Source organism: Centropristis striata, chromosome 3, assembly GCF_030273125.1.
Source record: "Centropristis striata isolate RG_2023a ecotype Rhode Island chromosome 3, C.striata_1.0, whole genome shotgun sequence".
Classification (NCBI taxonomy): Eukaryota; Metazoa; Chordata; class Actinopteri; order Perciformes; family Serranidae; genus Centropristis; species Centropristis striata.
This window is the reverse complement of record NC_081519.1, coordinates 33,619,887-33,640,546: the sequence shown is the minus strand read 5'-3', so window position 1 is coordinate 33,640,546 and position 20,660 is coordinate 33,619,887. Positions and strand designations below refer to the sequence as shown.

The 20,660-nt window shown below is 40.6% G+C and overlaps 3 protein-coding genes across 3 annotated transcripts; all 3 read right to left on the bottom strand.

Moving 5' to 3' along the window:
* Positions 1-7,709: 7,709 nt before the first annotated feature.
* LOC131968880 (nuclear factor 7, brain-like) lies at positions 7,710-9,116 on the bottom strand. Its single transcript, XM_059329929.1, has one exon. The coding sequence runs from the start codon at positions 9,093-9,095 to the stop codon at positions 7,710-7,712; it is 1,386 nt and encodes a 461-aa protein (XP_059185912.1). The 5' UTR covers positions 9,096-9,116.
* Positions 9,117-11,682: 2,566 nt separating this feature from the next.
* LOC131968804 (nuclear factor 7, brain-like) lies at positions 11,683-13,135 on the bottom strand. Its single transcript, XM_059329830.1, has one exon. It carries the CDS (start codon positions 13,133-13,135, stop codon positions 11,750-11,752), a length of 1,386 nt encoding a protein of 461 aa, XP_059185813.1. The 3' UTR covers positions 11,683-11,749.
* A 2,356-nt stretch (positions 13,136-15,491) lies between these two features.
* LOC131969042 (zinc-binding protein A33-like) lies at positions 15,492-16,868 on the bottom strand. The gene has a single exon (XM_059330161.1). It carries the CDS (start codon positions 16,866-16,868, stop codon positions 15,492-15,494), a length of 1,377 nt encoding a protein of 458 aa, XP_059186144.1.
* Positions 16,869-20,660: the final 3,792 nt, after the last annotated feature.

The following is a 20,660-nucleotide window of genomic DNA, read 5'->3' as shown; positions in this document are numbered from 1 at the left end:
ACTCCAACACACCCGCATGTAATAACAAAATCTCCAAATTCATTTCACTCACTCTCGCCGTCATTGTTGTTATTGGTGCTCATTCATAATGTAAGTGACAAGAGGTGTAGTTAACTCGAGTACAGGATTATTACTTCACTTATCAGGTACTTTTCTGTAGGTCTTACAGGCAGATTAAATCACCGCTCATCTCCTCATATGTTGCAAGCCACTGAGTCGCTGCACTGATGCAATCGGGGATTAAGTGCCTTGCTTCACGGCACTTCAGCAGTAGACGTTGAGGGAGAGAAGAGCTCTTCTCATGCAGTTCCTCATGCTGATATCTACTGCGGTTCATGGGGCGTTAAAGCCGACAACTTTCTGGTTGCTTGCTTGTTTTTTTGGTTTTGTTTTGTTGTTGTTTTTTAACTGTTTTGGCTCCTGCAGCCCCGATGTTGCTTTGACGACGAATGACTTCTTTTCTCACATCATCCTCATCAGGTTACAGTTTTATTAAAGGAGGTTGTGGAGGTTGTTGGGTGGCGTGCAGTAGCTAACGAGAGAGGGGGAGACTTTTGACAAGGAGGGTGGTGAGCAGGTAAAACAGTTCTTTCTGTCATGTTTTACCTAAAAGAAAAAAAAATATTTACTCAGATACAATTAAAGCAACTACAAGAACTTTTATTTTGCGTTGATTTTGGTGCCCTCTGTAGTGAAAAGCAGGAGTGTTTCCATGAGCAGCACCACCTCGTGTCGAAGAGAACTTGATCTGGCTGCACATGCAAGACGGAGCTTATTTTTAATAATTGTTGCTGTTGAAAACAACAACTTCTGCACTTGACTACCAGACGTATAGTTACACAGGATAACTCCAAATAACAACATTGATTTTTGGTTTCACACAGGAGATGATCAGCCGCCTCTGAACTAACAAGAACTTTGTTTCCATGAGCAGCACTGCCTCGTGTCGTAAAGAACTTGATCTGGCTGCACATGCATTTATTTTGTAGTGCGTTTTAGGAAGATGCAACTTATTTTTAATGCTGGTTGGACTTAGAAACAACAATTCAACTACCGGATGCAGTTATGCAAGTTGACTCCAAATAACAACGTTGAGTGTTGGTTTCAAACGCTGGTCTCCTGTGTTGAAGTCTGAACTTTCAAGAACTTTTGGCGCCCTCTGTGGAGAAAAGCAGAAATGTTTCCATGAGCAGCACTGCCTCATGTCGTAAAGAACTGGATCTGGCTGCACGTGCATTTATTTTGGAAGCATCTGTAAGAAAGGCGGAGCTTCTTTTTAATGCTGGTTGGGTTTAAGAACAGCAATTTCCGCACTTCACTACCGGTGCAGTTACACAGGTTGACTCTAAATAACAGCGTAGACTTTTGGTTTTAAAACGCCGGCCTCCTGTGTTGAAGTCTGGGTTTGTTTGACCCATCCACCTCCACTCCAAATGTCATTTACCCGAAGTGTTTGATAATAATAATATGGGTTTACATGACTGTCAAGAGAAAGCCTGAGTTGGGAATGAGACCGGGCTGCTGTGATTGAACTTCTTGTAGTTGCTTTAAATAATGAGACACCGCCCTCTGAAAAGTCTGAAACTGTGTAAATATTTACTGAGATTTACAGAAGAATAGCAGTTTACAAAAGTACAGTGTATTTCAGCAGATGTCTGTTTGTGGAAATGGAAGAAGGGTACTTGAAGAAAACATACCGTAGTGATTTATTGTCGCTTATTCATATTACTTATGGAACACACATAAAGACAAAATATATGTACATGAGACTTTTAAACTCTATGGTGGACACTGTCTGTCCACCGCTCTTCTGTTTGAAACTTATTTATTCAGCTCTGTCCTGTATGTGTCACAGAGGGCAAAGGGTCCTCTGAACATTTGCCTCTTTTATGGTTATAGTATGCAGACCTGGGACAAACTGTCACTGAAACTGACTTCTTTTACGCTGGATTTGTCTGCCTCTGCATCCAAACCTGCCACCTCTCAATGCTCGTCTTTCTATGTGTCACATTCCTCCTTTTTGGCCACGTCACACCACGTACTGTGCATCCTTCATGTGAGCATAAAGTGTCAATACAAAGGCGAAAGGAAGGAGCTCAGTTTCCATTGTGGCAGGCAGATAAGTTCAGGGGAAAAAACGACAGAAGTCACAATTTGGCTTGAGTTTAGCTTCATGAAGAAGCTGATTTCGGTGTCCTCACCTCAGAGTCGTTTTGTCCCGGGTCTGGTGATGTTCTGGTGGCTTTGGACAACAGTGAGTTGCCTTTAAAGGTAGACTTAGTTATCTGATATTGCCACTCCCAAACCAGGATGATACTTGCCAAGGATGGTAAATCTGCATTATGAAAAGTATCCAAAAACTTTCCCACAACCTCACAACACAACATAATGATGCAGATTTGTCTTTTGTTAAACAAATCAGACAAGATTTGTACTTTCAAGTGAAAATGGGAAGTTTCAACTGTTATCATTGAGATCCACTGAGTCAGGCAAAAATCAAAACAGGTCGATAGGCCGATTCTCATTTTACAGGTAAACAGTCACAAAATTATGTTTCTGAAAACATTTGAGGTGAGAAATATGCAACGCAGTAACAGGATCTTGATTCATATTTGTATGATATTGAGTTTGTGTTTATGCCAGATCTCCTGCTCTCCAGAGGAAATGAATAGGATCCTTTACATATGTCAACAGACTCTTTCAGCTAATTCCCATAAATTGGTATCAAATCAGCCTTCTTATGCCGAAGTGACCGTATTTTACACAGACACACGTTTTAAATGGAAGGTGAGAAAAAAACAATATGTTGTTGTTTTCTTAACAGTTAACAGCAACAGGACCTATTTTAATATCCATATCCGTTGACTGTTTCAAATGTTCTCAAGCGATTGAATCATTATCAGCGGTTATCATCTCTAAGTATTGGCAAGTATGGGTCAGCGCCGCCTGCTGGCAGGTTGAGCAGGTCGTTATCAGCCCATTTAAAGGCCACTCGCTGAAAACAAAGTGGTTACGTTTAGTTAAAAGGCAGCAGTTTCCTAACGACTTCGCCACAAAACTACGTCTCTAAGGTTAGGGGGGAAAAAATCCCATATGAGATGTTGTAAAAGATAGTTTAAAAAGTCAATTAAATGCATGTACATGTATGCAGAAATGAAGGTGTTACAAGGACCATGCGTGCACCAGAAGGGACGCAGTAACGGACGATAACTGATCAAGTGACATTGCCGACTTTCGTTTAAACACGGACACGAGTCACGAGTGTCCGTTAGTCCAACCAAATGCTGAACAAGACATTTTTAAATGAAAACAATACATTTTCAAATAAATTGTTATTAAGTGAAAATACAGTGTGAAAAGTTCTGAGACAAAACCAGACGAAATAACAGACAACGACAAACGAGCTCACACCTTTTTAAAGTCGGCTCACCTTGTTAAGCACCTGTCAATCAAATCAATATATGTATATGTAGCCCTGCCAGAAATCATATGATTCTTTATCATCTATTTCCTCTAAATTGGACCATTATTTACACATGAACATCATATTGTATTGAAGAAGATTTTCTACTAGGTAATAAATCAAGTGAGAAGTTGACTCATTTTGTATTGAGATAGATAGGACCCAAATGCTTCTGCAACCGCTGTCACAGTGCACCCCTGTTCGAATTTTTGGTAGAATGCAGCTGAAGGCACTTCCTGTTTGCCTCACTGCTCAGGCCGCCTGACTTCTATCATTCATAATTACTTGCAGCTGGTAGAGTGCGCCACTAATTTATACACTTTATTTAAACTCGTAAGACACTGAGGTTTCCCTCATTTACAGTGACGACGAGTACATTTACAGACAGTACAGACATACAAATTCAAAAAACAGTTAACAGACAAGGTGAATGAATAAGTAAAAATACTATTTAAAATGAACAAAGCTAAAAACAGTTGTAGGAAAGTCTGAAATCAAGCTACGGAATTGAAACAACAACACACGTTAGTATATCAGCCCGTTCGATGTGCTGATAACGACCAACTGACCTACCAGCATGTGAAGCAGGCCTCTACTCGCCCATTCTTATGTGCTGATAACTGTTGATAACACCTGTTCAATTGTCTGACAACATCACAATCACAAACCCCAGCGGAGCAAAGGACAAAGTCATCTCTGGCAAACGTTGCTGTGAGTTTGGAGTGTGGCATTAGTGGCTAAGTCTTCCTTTAACTTGCCTGTTGTTGCCTTTAGTTTCTAACGTTCTCTTTTCTTAAAAAAAAAATATGCGTAGGTGAATAAAAACATATCAACGGTAGTCTGGGCAGACTTTTTGAAGTAACAAAATATATTGAAGTTCTTTGGATAATATCACAACTACTACTACTACTACTACTACTTCTAGGGAGATTTTATCAGATATAGCTTTAAGAGAGATTCAGTTAGTTTTTCTTATGACGAAAAAGAAAAGTTTTCTGTAAATACCTTTATGATTTTTGTTTGGTTTTGGGTTTTTTGACTAAATGGGTTGATTATAAAATCAAAATGAAAAAAATCTGACCTTTGCTCACTTCTTTACATGCGAAATGATGCACCGTTTTGTTTGAGGATTTTTTTATAGAGTCAACACATAGTCCTCTCCAGTCGGGAAGCAAAAATCAGCTCGTGTAAATATGGAGACCAACAAAAGCTTTTAAAAAGTTTTGTATTTTTATTTCTGTCTTATTTAAGATGAGTCATCATCCTTTGCACATAATGTTAAACCATTTATATGACGATGCTTATATTGTATAGGCATGTTTACGTTTATGACTTGAGAAGATTATTCAGTTTTATTTCAAATGAGACAAAGTTTCATTATTTAAACTGCTAACATGACTGGAGTTTTTTTTCTATGTCTGGTTTGGTTTTACTGTCCCACGCCAATTATATACCAATAACACCATGTTCTGTTAACAATGAAATGTCAATAAAAGTGAAAACTTCATTGTCGAAGAGCTGTTTTCATTGAGTGGGTGGCACATGTTACTGGAGTTATTTGAAAATATCAGGCCCCGGGGAAGACCCAGAACACTGTGGAGGGATTATATGTCTCTCCTGGCCTGGGAACGCCTCGTGGTCCCCCAGAAGGAGCTGGACGTTGTGGCTGGGGAGAGGGACCTCTGGAATGCCCTGCTTAGCCTGCTGACCCCGCGACCCGGCCCCCAGATAAGCGGAGGAAAATGGATGGATGGATGGATAATTTCCTCCTTCTCCTGAACTCTCTAACACATATTTTCACGTTCAGTCAACTAAACATGTCTACTTGTCTTCCAGTCAGGCCTCTTACTGCCACAAAATGTATTATACTGTTAAACTGACTCGACAATAAATATTCATCTTAAACTTCTATGTTCTTGGCAACTTTATACCAAAAATTTTATATCAAATTTATTTTTAAAAATGTCATATTTTTTTAGTTTCAGTGTAATTCAGGCTTCTGACAGAAGATATCAGCTTCTCATCAGATTGTAACATAAATCTGTTTAGAAATACACAAATATCCTTAAAACTCCAGAACTTGCCTCACAATCCTCACAAAGTTTTCTTCAGGGTCAAAGTGATCCCGTGAGAGTTGTCTGAACACCTGCAGGTACACTGAAAACATGAATTGCTAAAAGCTAATTCGGCTTTCTTCTAATGGTGCAAGTTTGCCAAAATGTTATCAAATATAGGCTGAGAGGGAAACATGGCTAAAGTGGCAGCCTTCAGTTCACATACTGAGGAATGCTTGCTCGCATCCATTAAAGATCAGGAAAAAATGGGATTGGTTATTGTAAAAGTGTGAACAGGATTGTTACCCAGACTAGGGATGCACGATGTTGGATTTTTTGCCAATATCCGATATGCCGTTTTTTTCATTCAGCCGATAACCGATACCAATACTGATATTTTTTTTCCCACACAACTAATTGCGGAGATCTTCATCTCTCTTCTGTAGTGGAATTAGCGTACAGTATTGTGGAGCATACTTTTATCACATTTGTTATGTAATATTCATTCTTTGTGCAAAATAAGAAAAACTTATTAAAAAACTTACTTGATGCTTAAAACTGCATACTTATTTTTGACAATTGCTTTCAAATAAAATACAAAAAGATACATCCTACTCAAAACTTGGATGATGCTCTCCCTGATATTATCAATAACAATACCCACAATCAGGGCAAATTTGGCCAATTACACAATTGACATAATAAGTAAACATGTGCTTCAGGTGCAACAGAGAGATGAAATTCCGAACATATGGCAGACATAGGCGCCGAGGTTGTGCATTTAATCAAGTAAGCAGCACCACATTATTTAATCGGTTTATTATATCGGCGGATATCGCCGTGTTGGCCGATGTCCGATAGTTCATTTTTAAACCAATATCGGCCGATACCGATAATGTGCTGATAATATCGTGCAACCCTAACCCAGACCAAAGGCAAACAATAAAAATAGAGATATGTAACTCTTTCTGCAAGACTTGAGAGATATTTAGAGCCATCACACATTAAATGAAAACCACACCTCCTTTTAATAATAATTTAATTTGAACCAATACTTAAATGTGGAGTAAAAAGCCAAAACACATTGGAACCACTACCTTATGTTTATATTTTTATTTGATTATTTTACAGTTGTTGTCACTAGGAGTTTATTCACTCAGTTATTTAGAACAGTTTGTCTTCACTTTGTGGGGCAGCAGGAAACCTAAACTGATTAAGACTCACAGCTGGAAAGGTTTAATTAATATTTTTATTAGTTTCTTTGTAAATAAAACACAGTATTCAGTATTACATTGTTAATATATACATTTCATACTTGTTGTCTCTCAGTAGCCCTGATACTGAATGCATGTCTGCAAGTTCATTAACAGTTTTGGGGCATCTGTGAGATTATGTGCTGTATAAATCTACCAGATGTGCATAATAAATCTGCCTTGTGCTGTTTTGCTGAAAAAACCCTTTAGGGATCTATATGTACCTCCTCTGGTGATGTGCAATATGTTCAGCCACCTGCCCAGTGATGGGACCGGACAGACTGGCTCTGTAGATGCCGATGCCTCCCAACAGGATTTTAGTTTCAGAGTCATTTGGAGATTTCATGAGAAACTTTTATTTTCTCTATTTTTCCCAAATTGATCATCATTTGTTTGTTTTGTTTCTTTAAAAAAAAGTGGGTGAATGTATCACCATTTACAAGTTAAAGGCACGCTGTGGAGGTTTTTCAACACTAGTGTCACTCAATTTTGTTTATTCTACCAGCACACAGACACACACACACACACACACACATAGGGACACACAACCACACCCCACAAGGGTGGTATAATGCACAATCCTGATTCTCAACTGGAGTTATAAACAATTTCCAACTCTGCCTCATTTGCACACATGCTGAAGGCAGACAGCTGCCCTGCACAGTGCTGACCTGGCAATTATGGACCAAAATTTTTGCCATTAATTAAATTGTGCATTACATTTGGTGGACTCATGTGAGCCCATAGGTCATGCCAGCACTAACCAATGCTGTGTCTACATTTGAATACATCCATACTTACTAAGGATGTACCTGAATCTGAATACATTATTCAGGAAAGCATTAATGTCTTGAAAGCAAAAGTACAGTACATGAATGTACAACTAAATACAGATAAAATTAGATTTGAACAATAAAAATCAAACAACCTTCTTTATCTCTAACTGCTCTGTTCCACTGTCACACAGATCTTCTGTGGTAATATCTTCAGCTCTCCTACAACGCCGATGATTGGAAACATCCTCTCAGTGAAAGTGTGTGTGAAGGTGTGTATGTGTGTGTTAATATCATGATCAGAGAACGACAGCTTTCCTCTGTTCCAGTCCAGATTCACTCTGATCCTCTGGAGCTTCTTCTGCACTTGAAGGTCAGTGTCTGAGTCTGGTGACTCTGCTAAATATTTACCTTCATAGAGCACTATTCCCCAGAATCCAGAATCTATGTCTCCCTTCCTCTGGACAGACTCTGCTAACACACCCAGAAACCAGTCTCCACTGTCTCCAACCTCGACGTCCCAGCTGTGAGTCCCTGAGTTAAAGCCCTCAGAGCCTAGAACAGAGTAGTAATGATCAAACCTCTCTGGATTATCAGGAAGCTGCTGTTTATGTCCCCCTCTCACTCTGGTCAGACCTTCAGACAGGATCAGGTCTGGACCAGCAGTGTTTGGGTCCAGAATCAGAGGACTGTAGGAGACCATGTCCTTCATCTTGTTCCAGATGTTGAAGGTCAGGTTGCCCAGGTGTTTGGTCTCGTCTATCAGAGCTCCTGAGAGCAGCTGTGGATCCTCCAGCAGGAGGCGCTGCTGGACTCTTTCCACTGCAGCCTTGTAGTTTTGCAGGAATGAGATGTGTTCGGCTCTCAGCACATCCTCTGTGGCTCTGATTGTGTCTGAAAGAGCTGCTATCTCTCTGCTCAGGGCCTCCATCTTCTCAACCATCATCTGACTCTTCTGCTCCTCTTCCTCCCTCAGTGCTGCCATTCGGGCCTCCTCTTCCTCTTCTAGAAACTGGTGAAGCTTCTTAAACTGCTCCTTAATCTGTGTCTCTGTGCATTGGGCCTGGAGCTGAATGTGTTCTGATGTTTGGTCAAACTCTTCTTTAACTTCTTTAAAAACCTTTAACTTCTCCTTAAAAGGTTCTAATTTTTCCTGAAGTTTCTTCCTGTGTTGTTGTGCAACTTCATCGATGGGTCTGAATCTGTGGTTGGTGTGTTTTTCTGAATCTCTGCAGACGAGACACACTGCCTGCTGATGGTCCAGACAGAAGAGTTTGAGTTTCTCAGAGTGCAGACTGCAGAGATACTCTGAAGCTCTCTGATCTCTCTCCTGTAAAAAGGACTCACACAGGTTCTTTAACACCAGCATAGAAGGTGGTTCCCACTTTGAAGATCTTCTTCTACAAACTGGACAGTCCTGTGTTTGTTTCTCTCTCCACCAGCTCTTCAGGCAGTCTTTACAGAAGCTGTGGCTACATGATAGAAGAACAGGATCTCTATAGATTTCATGACAGATCGGACAGCAGAGATCCTCCTCTGATCTTGAAGCCATTTAGTCTCTGAGTGAAGCTGAAAACACAGCAGACAGAAAGTACAGTCAGTCATGGCTCCCTTCCCTCCTCTACTAACTTCACTGAAACTTACTTTAAGTCGTGTCACACTCACATTCAGCTTGTGGAATGTCTGCAAGTCGAAGCAACAGTATTGTAGTTTCCACTTTTCCCTCCTGTAGCTGAACTCACTCAGAGGAAGTTGTTAGTTTGGTCTGAAGGTGAATCTTATCGTCTGTTTTTCAGTCCGTGTCTCTCTTTAGTGACAAACAATAACAAACTGTTTCCGGGATTTTCTTAGGTGAGTCAGGTGAAGGGTGCAGCTCTTGCTCTACATGTCACACAGGGGTGTGTCAGTTCTGGATTTTCTGCTCAACATGTAGACTGATTTGTGCTGCAGGCTGATGCAACAGTTATGATGATATTAAAAGGAAGTTTGAATGTAGGTTAACTGTCGTGGATCTCAGTTAACTCATCACTTTTAACAGGAAAAAAATATTCACATGCATTTTAAATCTTGAAACATGATGAGACACACAAGAAAAAATCAGACACATTTATTCAAGTCATTGCTGTTGAAATCGTTGATTTGGTTTATTTAATCTCATTTGTACAATTCAGCTGACAGCCTTTAATGGCATGAATAAGAATACACACACGAGTTGGTTTGATCCATTTCTGAATCTTATATACAGCCCATGAATCTTTACCCCGTCTCTTGCACCGCTTCTTTTCATGAATGAACAGGATTTTCTGCTTTCTTGTCAGTAGTTATAAGAGATAATCAAGACCACTCTCAGTTTAGTACCAGTTGGTGCAGGAGATCATGTGTAGGGATTTCAGGATGCCTCATGACAAATAAATGATACCTTGCACAAGGAGCACCAATAATGTAGTAATGTTATCTCTTACAGTTAGAGGATGCCTCACGCAACAGGGCATCAAAAATGTAAAAAGGAGTTCTTTGCTGATTTAGTTGAAGGCTGGGTTTCAATAATTTGCCATCTTGCAAATTAATTTTCGCTCACTCCTGTTTGTTGAGGAAGTCTTTCTGGCAGTTGCAATGAACGTGTGTTCAATAAACCAACCTTTGGGTGCACCAATTACGACTGGGAGTTGTTTCAGAAATCCTTATCGAAATAGAAGATTTTTTGCAGAAGGGCCTCAACCTGACCTCTACAGGAGGTGAGGGGGGTGGGGGGATTTAGGTGCTGCTGCTTCGCAAACAGTGGAGAGAGAGGAAAATCAGGGGGAGATCTGGTCTTTACACTAGACCACCTGCGGTGTCAAAGGTCCTCTGACCAATGAGGATATCTGTAGGTGTCATAAACGCAAGGCATCTTGGGAGAGAGACATCTCTCTGTTTCTTGCCAGATTATCAAAATGGAGGTGACCTGACATTTTGGGAAGTTAATGGACATGCTGCTGCAATTAACTCACATTAGTTCAAATTCAGAAATGAACCCATAATTCACATGTGGCTAGCTCCAAACAATGACACAAATGTTGTCCACCTTCTTGTTTCCCATGTGGCACTGGGGCAGCTCTCCAGCAGAGTCTTTGGGAGTAAAACACAAAACTAAGATCAAAGATACTGGACAGTAGGAATTGTCCAAAACAAGCTACTAATGCTATGAAATGGTGCATACTTTCCTGACTCCTACGTGGGCGTGGTCGCCTCTCCCGTCACTCTTTTGGATGTATTGTGAACATCAAGAATAATATATATATATTTGTTTGTTTGTTTGTTGGTCCAATCCTAACCGTTCCCTAGACCCATAAGACTATCCTGGCAGCTGGTTTTCAAGAGGTTCATGTTGAAACTGATACATTTCGTGTTTGTAAATGTAAACTGAAATCTACATTTAATACATTCAGAGGTTTTTTATGTTTTACTCAGCGTCCCAACTTTGTCAGGGTTGTATTTAAGTTAGTGAAATGGCGGGCAAGGAAGGTGCAGGTGTTGGGACTAAAGAGGCAGAATATGACTACTAAATGAGGACATATTTTTTATTATATTGATGAAAACAGGAATGAATGTACATTCAGCATTAATGTTCATGTGAATTAATGTTCTTAAATCAACAACATTACTTAAAGTCTGAACCTGAATTAAGAACAACACCTTCAAACTGAGACGTCCACTTTAAAATGACCAACAGCAGAATTCAAAATGCACTTTAACTTAGAATAATGTTTTTCTTTATGACATTAAATAAAGAATTGTAAAAAATATATGTTTGATATTTTCATAAATATATAAATAGTGAACATTTTATATAAATTATTGTAATTATTTCTTTGTTTTAAATGTTTTGAAACTTTATAATCTGGCCGCTCAAATATGCAATTACTGAAAGATAGATTATTTTCTCTTTATTTGGATCCAATCAGTTTCCACAAAGTGTTTGCTGGTCTTCATAGCTCCAAGCCGAAATAATAACAAATTCAACATCTAAAATATACAGAGTATCAAAAACCAATAAAAGGCCAAGCAGACTAAGTTATCAAAAGAAAAAACTAAAAACTAAAAACTAAAAAATAAATAAATTTGTATTTGGAATCAGGAGAGCAAGTGCAGAGTGCAAGAGTTATTTTAGTGACTTTTACCTTCAAGGCATAAACAACATAATTAATATAATCATCCTTTTTATCCCTAACTGCTCTGTTCCACTGTCACAAAGATCTTCTGTGGAAATATCTTCAATTCACCCACAGTGCCAATAATTGGAAACATCTTCCCAATGAAAGTGTGTGTGAAGGTGTGTATGTGTGTGTTAGTATCAGGATCAGAGAACGACAGCTTTCCTCTGTTCCAGTCCAGATTCACTCTGATCCTCTGGAGCTTCTGCAGCACTGGAAGAACTGTGGTTGGACCCGATGATCCTGCTGAGTATTTACCTTCAAAGAGCCATATTCCCCAGAATCCAGACTGTATGAGACCCTTCCTCTGGACAGACTCTGCTAACACACCCAGTGTCCAGCGTTCACTGTCTCCAACCTCGACATCCCAGCTGTGAGTCCCTGAGTTAAAGCCCTCAGAGCCTAGAACAGAGAAGGAATAATCAATCCTCTCTGGATTATCAGGAAGCTGCTGTTTCTCTCCTGCTCTTACTCTGGTCAGATCTTCAGACAGGATGAGGTCTGGATGAGCAGTGTTTGGGTCCAGAATCAGAGGACTGTATGAGACCATGTCCTTCATCTTGTTCCAGATGTTGAAGGTCAGGTTACCCAGGTGTTTGGCCTCGTCTATCAGAGTTCCTGAGGGCAGCTGTGGATCCTCCAGCAGGGGGCGCTGCTGGACTCTTTCCACTGCAGCCTTGTAGTTCTGCAGGAATGAGACGTGTTCAGCTCTCAGCACATCCTCTGTGGCTCTGATTGTGTCTGAAAGATCTGCTATCTCTCTGCTCAGAGCCTCCATCTTCTCCTCCATCATCTGACTCTTCTGCTCCTCTTCCTCCCTCAGTGCAGCCATTCTGGCCTCCTCTTCCTCTTCTAGAAACTGGTGAAGCTTCTTAAACTGCTCCTTAATCTGCATCTCTGTGAATCGGGCCTGGACCTGAAAGTGTTCTGCTGTTTGATCAAACTTCACTTTAGCTTCTTTAAAAACCTTTAACTTCTTATTTAAAGGCTCCAGAGCTTCCTGAAGTTTCTTCTTGTGTTGTTGTGCAGCTTCACTGATGGGTCTGAATATATGGTCGGTGTGTTTTTCTGAGTTTCTGCAGACAACACACACTGCCTGCTGATGGTCCAGACAGAAGAGTTTGAGTTTCTCAGAGTGCAGACTGCAGAGAGCCTCTGAAGCTCTCTGATCTCTCTCCTGTAAGAAGGACTCACACAGGTTCTTTAACCCCAGGTTACAGGGTGGTTCATCCCTTGAAGATCTTCTCCTACAAACTGGACACTCCCGTGTTTGTTTCTCTCTCCACCAGCTCTTCAGACAGTCTTTACAGAAGCTGTGGCTACATGATAGAACAACAGGATCTCCATAGATGTCATGACAGATCGGACAGCAGAGATCCTCCTCTGATCTTGAAGCCATTTAGTCTCTGAGTGAAGCTGAAAACACAGCAAACAGAAAGTACAGTCAGTCATGGTCCCCCTCCCTCCTTTACTAACTTCACTGAAACTTACTTTGAGTTGTGTTCTTAGTCAAACTCACATTCAGTGTGTGGAGTGTCGGCAGATCGAAGCAACAGTGTAGTAGTTTCTACTTTTCTCTCCTGTAGCTGAACTCACTCAGAGGAAGGTGAATCTGATCATCTGTTTTTCAGTCCGTGTCTCTCTTTAGTGAAGAAGATTAACAAACTGTTTCCTGGTTTATCTCAGGTGAGTCAGGTGAAGGGTGCAGCTCTTGCTCTACACGTCACACAGGGGAGTGTCTCATTCCAAACTTCCTGTTTCTCTGCAACATGCAGACTGATGTTTGCTGTAGGCTGATGCAAAAGTTATGATGATTCTAAAAGGAAATTTGAATGTAGGTTGACTGTCGTGGAGAAGTTAAAATATAACTCAGTTAACTCACCACTTTTAACGCTATAAAAATATTATTCACATTCATTTTAAATCTTAAAACATAATGAGACACACAAGAAAACGTCAGATACTTTTATTCAAGTCATTGCTGTTGAAATCGTTGATTTGGTTTATTTATTCTCATTTGTACAATTATTTAGTAAATTCAGCTGACAGCCTTTAATGGCATGAATAAGAATACATACACGAGTTGGTTTGATCCATTTCTGAATCTTATATACAGCCCATGAATCTTAACCCCGTCTCTTGCACCACTTCTTTTCATGAATTAACAGGATTTTCTGCTTTCTTGTCAGGAGATAATCAAGACCACTCTCAGTTTAGTACCAGTTGGTGCAGGAGATCATGTGAAGGGATTTCGGGATGTCTCATGACAAATAATTGGCCTGTATCCCCTCCTGCGGTGTCAAAGGTCCCCTGACCAATGAGGATATCTTTAGGTGTCATAAACCAAGGCATCTTGGGAGAGAGACATCTCTCTGTTTCTTGCCAGATGATCAAAATGGAGGTGACCTGACATTTTGGGAAGTGAATGGACATGCTGCTGCATTTAACTCACATTAGTTCAAATTCAGAAATGAACCCAAGATTCACATGTGGCTAGATCTGAACAGTGAAACAAATGTTGTCCACCTTCTTTTTCCCCGTGTGGCACTGGGGCAGCTCTCCAGCAGAGTCTTTGGGAGTAAAACACAGAACTAAGATCAAAGATACTGGACAGAAGTATGATGGCCCAAAACAAGCTACGCCAATGCTATGAAATGGTTCACACTTCCTGTCTCCTACGTGGGCGTGGTCGCCTGTCCCGCCTTTCTCTTTAAAAGTATTGTGAACATCAAGAATAATATATAAATATAAATATGTTTGTTTGTTTGTCTGTTTGTTTGCTTGCTTGTTTGTTGGTCCAATCCTAACTGTTCCCCAGACCCCTAAGGCTATCCTTGCAGCTGTTTTTAAGAGGTTAATGTTTAAACTGATACATTTTGTGTTTGTAAATGTAAACTCTGGATGCTGGATTTGATGCATTCAGAGGTTTTTTATGTTTTACTCGGCGTCCCAACTTCTTTGGAGTCAGGGTTGTATTTCAGCTTGTGAAATGTCAAGTGAGGAAGGTGCAGGTGTTAGGATTAAAGAGGCAGAATATGACAACAAAGTCAGGAAAATATTTTATTATGTTGATGAAAACAGGGATGAATGTACATTCAGCATTATTGTTAATGTAAGTTAATGTTCTTAAATGAGCAACATTACTTAAAGTCTGAACCTGAATTAAGAACAACAGCTTCAAACTGAGACGTCCACCTTAAATAGAACAACTCCTCTGAGGAAATGACCAACAGAAAAATTCAAAACACACTTTAACAGACAATCACCTTTTCTTTATGACATTACATAAAGAATTGTTTATCTGTACATATATTTTTAATATCTTTTTATATGTATATTGATAGTGAACATTTAATATCTGTAATTATTTCTTGGTTTTAAATGTTTGGAAACTTTATAATCTGGCGGCTCAAACTTGCAGTTATTTTCTCTTTATTTGGATTCAATTAGTTTCCACAAAGTGTTAACTGGTCTTCATAGCTCCAAGTCAAAATAATCACAAGTTCAACATCTAAAATATACACAGTATCAATAACCAATAAAAGGCCAAGCAGACCGAACATAAAGATCAGAAACTGAAAATAATCATTTAACGAAAAGAAGACGAAGAATGTAAAAAGAAAAAAACAACAAACAATGAGTTTGTCTTTGGAATCAGGAGAACAAGTGCAGATGAAGATGTTAATTATGTGACTTTTACCTTCAAGGCATAAACAACATGATGAATATAATCATCCTCTTTATCTCTAACTGCTCTATTCCACTGTCACACAGATCTTCTGTGGTAATATCTTCAGTTCACCCACAATGTTAATGTATGGAAACATGCTCTCAGTGAAAGTGTGTGTGAAGGTGTGTATGTGTGTGTTAGTATCAAGATCAGAGAACGACAGCTTTCTTTTGTTCCAGTCCAGATTCACTCTGATCCTCTGGAGCTTCTTCTGCACTCGAAGATCTGTGAGTTTACCTGATGACCACGCTGAGTATTTCCCATTATAGAACCCTATTTCCCATACTCCTGACTGTATGCGTCCCTTCCTCTGGACAGACTTTGCTAACACACCCAGTAACCAGAGTTCACTGTCTCCAACCTCCACGTCCCAGCTGTGAGTCCCTGAGTTAAAGCCCTCAGAGCCTAGAACACAGCAGAATGTATCAAACCTCTCTGGATTATCAGGGAAGTGCTGTTTCTCTCCTTGTCTCACTCTGGTCAGACCTTCAGACAGGATCAGGTCTGCACGAGCAGTGTTTGGGTCCAGAATCAGAGGGCTGTAGGAGACCATGTCCTTCATCTTGTTCCAGATGTTGAAGGTCAGGTTGCCCAGGTGTTTGGTCTCGTCTATCAGAGCTCCTGAGAGCAGCTGTGGATCCTCCAGCAGGGGGCGCTGCTGGACTCTTTCCACTGCAGCCTTGTAGTTCTGCAGGAATGAGACGTGTTCAGCTCTCAGCACATCCTCTGTGGCTCTGATTGTGTCTGAAAGATCTGCTATCTCTCTGCTCAGAGCATCAATCTTCTCCTTCATCATTTGACTCTTCTGCTCCTCTTCCTCCCTCAGTGCAGCCATCTTGGCCTCCTCTTCCTCTTCTAGAAACTGGTGAAGCTTCTTAAACTGCCCCTTAATCTGCATCTCTGTGCGCCGGGCCTGGACCTGAATGTGTTCTGCTGTTTGATCAAACTTCACTTTAACTTCTTTAAAACTCTTTAACTTCTTCTTTAAAGGCTCCAGAGTTTCCTGAAGTATCTTCCTGTTTGGTTTTGCAACTTCACTGATGGGTCTGAACTTGTGGTTGGAGTGTTTTTTTGAATCTCTGCAGACGAGACACACAGGCTGCTGATGGTCCAGACAGAAGAGTCTGAGTTTCTCATAGTGCAGACTGCAGAGAGCCTCTGAAGCTCTCTGATCTCTCTCCTGTAAGAAGGACTCACACAGGTTCTTTAACACCAGCATAGAAGGTGGTTCATCCCTTGAAGATCTTCTCCTACAAACTGGACAGTCCCGTGTTTGTTTCTCTCTCCACCAGCTCTTTAGACAGACTTTACAGAAGCTGTGGCTACATGATAGAACAACAGGATCTCTATAGATCTCATCACAGATCGGACAGCAGAGATCCTCCTCTGACCTAGAAGCCATTTAGTCTCTGAGTGAAGCTGAAAACACAGCAAACAGAAAGTACAGTCAGCTGGCTCCCCTCCGTCCTCTACTAACCTCATTGAAACTTACTTTGAGTCGTGTTTTTAGTCACACTTACCTTCAGCGTGTGGAGTGTCGGCAGGTCGAAGCAACAATATTGTAGTTTCCACTTTTCCCTCCTGTAGCTGAACTCACTCAGAGGAAGTTGTTAGTTTGGCCTGAAGGTGAATCTGATTGTCTGTTTTTCAGTCCGTGTCTCTCTTTAGTGACAAACAATAACAAACTGTTTCCTGGATTCTCTCAGGTGAGTCAGGTGAAGGGTGCAGCTCTTGCTCTACACGACACACAGGGGTGTGTCTCATTCCAAAGTTTTGTTTTTTCTGCTCGACATGTAGACTGATGTGTGCTGCAGGCTGATGCAACACTTATGATATTAAAAGCAGATTTGAATGTAGATTGACTGTCGTGGAAGAGTTAAATTATAACTCAGTTAAGAAAACAAAAAATTAAAAAGTTTATTATTTGTCAACTTGCAGACACCTGACAAAGCATAAATTCAGACTGTTTACATATCTGAAACATGTTGTAGTTTTTACAGAATACTTTTGATCGGTTTATTTAAATGAAATCACATCAAATTCCTCAAGAAGACAGATCATATTTTGAACCCAGACATGACGCCTTTCGTTTGTCCGTCGAATCTGGATGCTTACAACAGGTACAAAACAGCATTAGTGGTTATTTCAGCCACCGTTACTGACAGAAAGAAATGGCAGCCTTGTTTCCACCAAGATAAACACAAATGAAATCCACCTCTTAAACTTGCATGAATAAGTGTGAAAATGAGCTTTGCATTTGGTGTAAACACAGCGTAGGAGTCAAAGTAGACTTGAATATTGTGGGTGAGGGTTCCATGGAATATCATGGTAAAAGGGGGCACCATTGAATGATGACAACAAAAGTAAAGTAAATTTAAAAAAAATAAAACTATGCAGAAATACATTCACCCTATATGTCAGAACTTATATTCGGTGTGCTTTGGTAAGAAGTTTTGAATGTTAAATCACTTATTGCCCCCGCAGCAGACACTGACTGAGACTAACCCAAAGTTCAGACCCCGATGGAGGGTCTCAAACTCTGGGAGAGTTAAGTTTAAATGTATAACATTCAGTGTTAATCTTTGTTTATTATTAGGTGTGTTGTGTTATATGCTAGATGTACTTTTAAAGACCAGTCGAGAGTCAAATAGGCTAACGGATTGGAATTGCTGTGAGGGATTAGGCTTGTGGTGCCCATAAAAGTGTGTGGTCCCTGGGAGGGGGATCAGGGGGAAAGTATGACTCAGACTGTGTCCTCATCATGTATTTCAGATTCTGTGCTGCCGATCAACTATTATCAATATAGAAGAGTATAAACCCCCGGGTTGCCTCCTGCTTTAATCTCCGTATAATTTATAATTTACCCATACATGGGTCTCTCTCTACATGTCCTTTTTAAGACAAGTTTTATAACAATGAGAATATGCACATAAATTGTATTGCTCCATTTCTAGATTATAATACACAGCCCATGAATCTTTATCCCGTCTCTTGCACCACTTCTTTTCATGTGTAAACTGGATTTTCTGCTTTCTTGTCAAGAGTTAGATGAGATAATCAAGACCACTCTTGTCTCTACGGTAAATATCAAGCCACTGTTTAAACTGATAAATACTGTATTTGTAAATGTAAACTCTGAATTCTGAATTGTGTACATTCAGAGGTTTTCTATGCTTATCAACATGAAGACAGAATCATCCTTTCATTATTACAATGAATTAAGAGTGTGTGTATATATATTGTGTCTGAACCACAGGTATAACACAGATGGATTTTGTTCATTTGTGCACCTTGGACTGATTAATATGAAGCGCAGCAGCTTTATTCTGAATCATGAAATGGCAACTAAATCTCTTTCCCAACAAAGGAGACAGGTACCAAACTCAGTCCCCCACGATCCCTCACAGTTTCACATCGATTTGTGAGAACCTTGCAGGTCAGAAGACATCTGACACAACAAGGGGCCTCCAAGTTACAAACCCCAGACTTCTGTTCCCTTGTTCCCCAGTCTTTCTCTTCTGAGACTCCCTTCACCACTCTTCCTCTCAAAGGGCTCCCACACAGAAGCCTGCCTTAAGATTCTGATTCGTTAAAAGACAGTTAACTACAGCATCAAGCTAGCCCCAGAGGCTACGACACAAGATCTGTCAGCTAACTTTAAAGGCAACAGGAGCCAGTAGAGTGAGTTTGTACTGAGCAACTAACCCTAGATGACCATTCTGCAACTGGACCCAGTAAAGGACTGGACCCAAACAGGAAACAAATTTCCAGCCTTTTCCTGCTTTCCTTCAACACAGGATTGTAATCCTCCCTTCAAGGACTTGGTAAAGTAACTGGGCATAGATTAACATAGCAACAAGCACAAGGCTAAGCACAATATTTGAGTTGTAATCAATGATTTGGTTTAATGTGTTATTGAGGAGTATTTTTATGATCTGTATAGGTCATTGGTATTAGGTTTTGCCACACCAATAATTTATCGTAGTTAGTTGGCTTTACAAAGACACAGGGTCTTGCTTGTCAACTTACCATTCTCTTTCTAACCCGGCACCACTAGATCACACACACTATGTACTTTGAATTGGATTTCCAACACAGACATACACATTTGAAGAGGAATTCAAAGTTGACTCAAGATCCTTTGTTCTGACCTCCACACCTCAACACGTGATAAGGCAGAACCAAGACCTCCATGTTGCCGCCATCTTTGACTTCAGTGATGGTTTCATTCTGGATTCTCTGTGACTCCATGAATTCAGGCCTTGGTCCAGAATCACATTAACATTTTGTACCAGGACAAGTTTACCAGATGGTGCAGGACATCATGAAACACATGTTGTCCACCTTCTTGTTTCCCATGTTGCACTGGGGCAGCTCTCAAGGGGAGTCAGTGGGAGTAAACACAACTAAGATCAAAAATACTGGATAGAAGGAAGATGGCCCCAAAACAAGCTACGCCAATGCCATGAAATGGTCCACACTTCCTGTCTGAGAACGACAGCTTTCCTCTGTTCCAGTCCAGATTCACTCTGATCCTCTGGAGCTTCTTCTGCACTGGAAGATCTGTGGTTGGATCTGGTGACTCTGCTGAGTATTTACCTTCATAGAGCACTATTCCCCTTATTCCAGATGGCATTTCTCCCTTCCTCTGGACAGACTCTGCTAACACACCCAGTCCCCAGCCTTCACTGTCTCCAACCTCGACGTCCCAGCTGTGAGTCCCTGAGTTAAAGCCCTCAGAGCCCAGGACAGACCAGTAATTATCAAACCTCTCAGGATTATCAGGAAGCTGCTGTTTCTCTCCTGCTCTCATTTCGGTCAGATCTTCAGACAAGAAGACTTCTGGATCTGCAGTGTTTGGGTCAAGAATCAGAGGGCTGTAGGAGACCATCTCCTTCATCTTGTTCCAGATGTTGAAGGCGAGGTTTCCCAGGTGTCTCGTCTATCAGAGCTCCTGAGGGCAGCTGTGGATCCTCCAGCAGGGGGCCCTGCTGGACTCTTTCCACTGAAGTCTTGTAGTTGTGCAGGAATGTAGTTTGACTACTAATTGTAGTCACGTATAGTAAAGTATATTTGGAAATTATATTTGTATTCACATGAAGATTAGAATAAATGAACAATACACAGTTGGGGACGTCCTTGTTGTTGTGCCAGTGGCAGTTCTAGACCAATTTCACTGTGGGGGCTGAGGAGG